The sequence below is a fragment of the Anarrhichthys ocellatus genome, unplaced genomic scaffold (genome assembly GCF_004355925.1).
Source record: "Anarrhichthys ocellatus isolate YVR2014 unplaced genomic scaffold, GSC_Weel_1.0 scaffold42, whole genome shotgun sequence".
NCBI lineage: Eukaryota > Metazoa > Chordata > Actinopteri > Perciformes > Anarhichadidae > Anarrhichthys > Anarrhichthys ocellatus.
In genome coordinates, this window is record NW_022280072.1 from 484,914 (window position 1) to 490,913 (window position 6,000).

Below are 6,000 nucleotides of genomic sequence, written 5' to 3' on the forward strand. Positions count from 1 at the left end.
TACTATAAATACTACTTTTGCTGTTAAGAGTCCAGTGCTAAACTAGACTGAGAGACACTATCCGTCTCTGAGGTACATTGTTGTCCTCTGGGGCTACCTGGTCAGTTTGCCCCTGAAGTACACTCAGACACACGGGCGCATCATGTGACATCTCCAGACCACATAATTAGCTCACCATGTAGGGACACTTCTGGCTTGGGATCTGGTGCTGGTGTGGGAATTCCTGTGGTTATCCTCGCTAGCCGAGAGCCCCCCACAGTGTTTCCTGGCTAATTGCAGATCTGCTCAGACTGCCTCGCTAATAATCACCTCTGAATTGCAGTGTACCACCTGGCTGGTGGAGGTCGGGGTTTGAGGCAGGGAAGTGATGTGGTACCTTCTAGGGACGTAGTGTTTACGTAGCATGCAAATGTTTCTCCTAGGAATACCAGGTTGTGTTCGTAGCTAAAATACATAAAGTGAAATACACACACTTCAGCATTTTGCCCTAAAATTAAGATTTGTGTATACTTTGTCTAGAAGAAAGGATGTTAACAGTACAACTGCATCCATGTTAACGCATTAAAAAACTCTAGCACCACCTACAGGTAACTTAAAACATATGATCGCCACTAACACTGTATTGCTGTACAATGGATTTGCTTAAAAAACGTCAACAACCTCGATATTTAAATCAGTAAACTACAATTTTTTCAATCATATTTTTATTGGAAAATTATTGAAAACAATGTAAGCATTAAAAACATAGGCATTGGATAGAATATGGCTAGTACTCAAGCTTAAACTGTGTCCTTACAGAGTGCCTTAAATACCAAGCATTGAGATTTCTACACAGGATAGCTAAAAATACATTTCACACTTTACTAAATCGCCTTTATAAAATGTCACTGTACAATAAAGGTTCAACGAGTGGCAAATCTATACAAACATACTGTAAAGAAACCTTTTAGTAGAACTATCGAGACAAATGAAAATATAACAAAATAAAATAAATTTGCTTTTTTGAATATCTGAAGATTACCGTAAGCTCCAAAACTGATTTGTAAAAATGAATACATCGGCAGGGAATTCGTATATTATGGAAAAATACATCAGTTGTGTTGCTTCTAAAAGGGTACGTGGCAAACCTGGCAGCCACCAAATGATATAAAACTCACAAGTATTTAAACACCGCTCTCCAACAGACCCAACAGAGAAGTATTTCGGTCCACAGGCGAACTCACCCAATACAATGTTCGCTGCCAATTTGTATCGTGACATTTTTCAACTGATTAATGTGTGAAAATATATTACAAGATGACTCTATTCTTTCGAATATGGATTTTGTGCAAAAAAATGATCGACCAAGAACTTATTGTTACCAACCCCAAACTATTGTACAGGGAGTCCTCATCAGTAACCTCCATGCATGACAAAAAAAACAAAAAACAAAAAACAGGATCCATACAAAAAAGGCAAGATGTAAAATATTTACCAACATACAAAAATATCGACATGAATAAATTAATTTCTTCTACATTTCTTTACTGCCCTCCCCTTTATCTAGCCCCTCCTTTTTTTCTCCAACAAATGGAAGAGAAGCCTGGCGACCGTAGAGAACGGTTCGCTTTATCCGAGGCAAAGAAGCCCATTTATACGTCGCTATGTGTCCTTCTCTACTCTCATCCAGAGTCAAGACCCTGCCCTGCATCCATGCCATCAGAAAGTGTGAAATACATGCACGACAGTAGTTGTAATTGCTTTACAACAATTAAAGAAGTGATAGACAATCAGGAAGCAATCTTGAGAAACTAATAAAGTGAAGGCCTGAACTCTGTGACCTGTTAAAATCCTCTCAAATCTCAGCTACAGCGGTCCGATAGCAGTTTGTTAGGCGTCTGTCGCTCGTGATAATATACCAGCTTCCGCCGCGGGGGCGAGACCGACGGGTTTTCTCATAGCAGGCTTGCAAGGCTGGTGGTCGGGCCGTTCTGGGCTTGGATCTGGACAGGAGGAGGGCCATCGGTCCACTGAAATAAAGAAACAGACAGAAAGAAAAATAAATCTCAGCACCGCAAAACGTAGATGCAGGAAATGGAAACAAGTGAAGAGAAGACCTGCCTTCCACTACAAGCGAAATCAGAAATGTTTCAACATGTGATCCAAAAACAGTGCTTCTCATATATTCGTGTGCCGCTGCTAAAATGTCACACAATCATTTATATCTTCTGCTCTCGTGTTAATCTTTGTCAGAGCCGTTTACAAACAGGCTCGGGAGTCAACAACACACCAACGTGCTGACGGAGTCTGTGTTTTTAGCTGAGCTACACCGGAGAACATGAAGCTGTTTTGCCCTCGTTGTTCTCCGTTATGTCTGCTGGAAGTCATTTAGTGAAGCCCCCCCGTGCACTTCATGTGGAGTGAGCACTGCGCCAGACTCCTTTAAAAAGAAAGTAGCCTTTTAAAGTGCTACAATGCTTCTCAGCAACCTGCTTTAAAAGTGACGTGTTTTCGTAAGTGCTGTGGATGTAATTATGCCGATGTGAAGAGAGGTTAATGAGGTCCTCAAAAAGTGACTGATAAACATGTAAAGAAACCATAAAGTGTTACATTTGAGAACAGAAGTTGGTGTTGTGGCAGAATGAGTGTTTAAGTGAGTTATTTTTGATTTTGCAAACGTGTCGCTTTTACAACCAACTAAAACCTTTGTTTACACAATGAACTGTCATTTCAAGAAAAGAGAATGTTCACATAACAATACATTTTACATATAGGAGAGAAATGAGCTGAACATAGTTCTACTAATTCGGCTGTGAGGTTTTCATTCACACAAAGTATCAGAAAAAGTATCGTGGTGGTATCGGAATTACATTTTTTGATATCGGTATTAAAAAGTGCTGATGAAGAGTAATGACGTGAACGTTCAGGACCACGTTAATCCGTTTCACGTACACTGATGAGGTTATGCTCGGGGAGGCTGCAGGCGGCGATGTGGTCCTGCAGCAGCTGCTGGGAGAAGTTCTGGTGCATCTGGGCCGCTTCATGGGCATCCATGGTGTTCCCGAGGGCCTTGTTCAAGTCTGCAAGCACAGCATTCAGTCACTCAACCACAGCTTTGTGACGGAAGAGTCAGGTATTAAAAGCGCTGTGAAGCCCGTGTAATAAGTAGAAAAATCTAACAACATAACTTATGGACTTTATAAAGGGGAAAATGTAATTATGTACCTTTCAACAGTGCCGAAGACCAGAGCTGAACAGACATGTCGGGGATCTTGCTGGCCAGCTGCATGGCAGGTACCACCATGTTGTTGCTTTCCTAAAAGACAAAAGAGGAACTTTTTTTTTTTTTTTTAGAAATCAAGATGGATGGAAGCCACGAGACGAGGATCCTCATTTATAAATAGGCCCCCTGTCACGGCGGCCATTTTGACCTGTCATTGAAGGGTCACCACAGGTGTAAATAATAACATTAATTATGGCCCAGGGCCTGGTATTGTGCATGCTGGCTCACTGGAATGTCTGTCAAACACTCAATAGAATAAGACCATAATTCATTTGATTAATTACACCTGTGTTTACAATGCAATGACATGCCAAAATGGCTGCTATGCAAATTAGCCTTTCCCGTGGGCATTAAAAGGCTTGTATGTGACTTGTGTGTGAATGCCATCGCATCAGACAGAGCAAGGGGCATTTTGGATCACTCATGAGCATAAAACCTTTGCCTGTCCCCCCCAATTAATAATTCATGCACAGAAAATTATAAATAATTTTAAATTGTGGCTTCAAATTAGCTACTGTAGAAAAAATAATTTGTTTTGTTGTTCAACTGTGAACGTCTGAATGTCTCGACGAGTCAGCTAACCTGAGCTGGCTTCATTTACTGCTGCTAAAGAACGAGCCGATTTATGTGCATATCTGTACTCACGATCAGACGCCACATTAAAGTTAATTTAAGGTTGATTGTAGGATCTAATAAAGCAGGACATGAGGCACGGAATCAGAAAAATATCTTCAAGTTCATTGGGATTTATTGTAGAAATTGTTTGCGCAGAGTTTTGTAAACCAAATAAATTTTTGCAAAACGTATAAACTGTTTGACAAATGAAGCCCGAGCTGCTCATGGAACATTGTTGGGGTGAACAAGAACCGGAACATTAGAACAGGGTTTTCTTATCTCGATTCAGGTAAAGAAAAGACAGAAAGGTTCTGGTCGGGTGACCTAGTTGTTCCAACACCAATCAAAGTTTGTGTGAGCATTCGGCTAGTCTGTCATGCACCCGTTGGTCTTACTCTATGGTTGCCCAGCACGTAGAAGATGTGTCCCAGCAGAACCAGGGAGCAGGCAGTCAGTCTGTTCAGATCCTCAGCATTAGACATCTTCAGGGTTTCCCTCAGGAAGCGTCTGCAGGACAACAAGATGTGCATTTATATGAATATGTACAGACGCAGGGCGGATGTGTAGGCGTGACTGCATTTAGCCATTTAAGATCCGACATACTTGGCCTCGTTGTAGCGTCCTTGAAAGAAGGACAGGAGTCCTCTGATGTAGAAGGCTGCAGCACGGAGGCAGTGAGAGCTGGATCCCAAAACAAAGACCCCGGTTGTATATTTAATCATCTGAACCAGTTTAAACAAAATGCATTGATTCAATGTATTGTGCTGCGTTATATACAAGTATACACACAAACTGTAAAAACCTTATTCCTCTTACCCTACTGGGAAGTTATGGTCTGGGTTTATTCTCTCTAGGAGGCTGTACAACTGAAGAAGAGAAACAGGAAATACATTTAAGGGTGTTCACACTGACGTTACACAAACCAAGAGGAGTAAACATGATTGATTGGACAGTTCTGACGATTGTCATCCTGCACCATCAGCACCGATGTGGCAAATTCAAATTTGATAACTGTACTAAGCAAGCAATGAACCAGAGTTGGTTGGGTATTAGTCATTATTAAAAGAAACTCATGTTTCCTTTATTTCCAAAATAAGACTAAAATTATAATCCACCGACTAAAGAAGACATGGATCACTTCATAGTATTGTGCTGAATAGAACATTTTAGAGGTGAAAAATGTACTCATCAGCGATCTCTGGTGGACAAACTATGTAATGAGAAAACTGTTTCTACATCACAAACATGAGGTCATGAATACTAACCACTTCTTTGTAGAAGTCGCAGTACATTTTTGTAGTTTAAAGAAGTGACCCGTTATTACTTCACTGACCTCCTGGTGTCGGTTCCCCTCCCTTATGTAGACACTGGCCAAGTTGGTTACGATGTATGTCCACAGTTCCTGGTGTGTGGTGAGCTGAAACACAACGACATCTTTGACATAAGAGGAGAGAGCGGCTACCGCAGAGTAGAGGAAGAGAGAAGAAGCAAGGCGAGTGAACCGGAGGGAAGAACAAACTACTGACATCATCTGAGGAGAGATTCATTCATCACGTACTCACCCGCAAGGCTGTGGTAAACTGGGCCTCCGCATTATCCATACAGTTCACCGAGATACAGTACAGACCCTGAGATATGACAATAGGAACGGATCGACCATTTATAACAACACAAGGAAAAGAAATCGTTCCTTCTGAAGGAACAAGAGAGCTTTTGGAATGTAGAACTGCTGATTATTTCTCATAGAAGTCCACAATGTTTGTACACACACACACACACACACCTACAGTTACATGTTTGAAATAAATCTAAATCTATCCATCCAATAACAAAAATGTAATAAAAACAATATACCAACATCCCGTACCTACGTTCATTATTTGCATGTCTACTGTAAAATCTACGGGACTCTTTAGAAATTAGATTTTTTTAAGGCGACCATATTTTAAATGAGAAGAGCTATTTTTTAACTAGAAATCCTGAAATATAAATGAGGGATGACTCAAAAATTACAAAACTTTTTATTGTAATAGAAAATTAAAGACACTTGACCCCTGACGATGTCTTGATTTGTGTTCAGTGGACATTATTTTAGTTTTTTTTCTGGCCTTGCACTAGTAACC

The 6,000-nt window shown here is 40.7% G+C and overlaps 1 protein-coding gene across 2 annotated transcripts; it reads right to left on the reverse strand.

Moving 5' to 3' along the window:
* Nucleotides 1-252: 252 nt before the first annotated feature.
* On the reverse strand, nucleotides 253-5,993 carry LOC116394875 (MAU2 chromatid cohesion factor homolog). Of its 2 annotated transcripts, XM_031868231.1 has the most exons (8): nucleotides 5,440-5,993; nucleotides 5,211-5,294; nucleotides 4,694-4,743; nucleotides 4,481-4,558; nucleotides 4,273-4,384; nucleotides 3,205-3,295; nucleotides 2,932-3,059; nucleotides 255-2,009 (listed from the first exon to the last, which is right to left on the reverse strand). In XM_031868231.1, exons 1-8 carry the CDS (start codon nucleotides 5,476-5,478, stop codon nucleotides 1,935-1,937), a joined length of 657 nt encoding a protein of 218 aa, XP_031724091.1. In that variant the 5' UTR covers nucleotides 5,479-5,993; the 3' UTR covers nucleotides 255-1,934. The 2 variants fall into 2 exon arrangements, with proteins under 2 accessions (XP_031724090.1, XP_031724091.1); XM_031868230.1 differs by having other exon boundaries at nucleotides 253-2,009; nucleotides 5,211-5,993.
* Nucleotides 5,994-6,000: the final 7 nt, after the last annotated feature.

Bases quoted from the DNA above. Each gene is read 5' to 3' on its own strand.
- LOC116394875 (XM_031868230.1), bottom strand. From the start codon at position 5,408: ATGATGTCAGTAGTTTGTTCTTCCCTCCGGTTCACTCGCCTTGCTTCT. The intron at 4,385-4,480 runs GTATGTCGGATC...GTTGTCCTGCAG, and splicing joins GGACGCTACAACGAGGCCAA to ACGCTTCCTGAGGGAAACCC. The intron at 3,296-4,272 runs GTAAGACCAACG...TTTGTCTTTTAG, and splicing joins ACGTGCTGGGCAACCATAGA to GAAAGCAACAACATGGTGGT.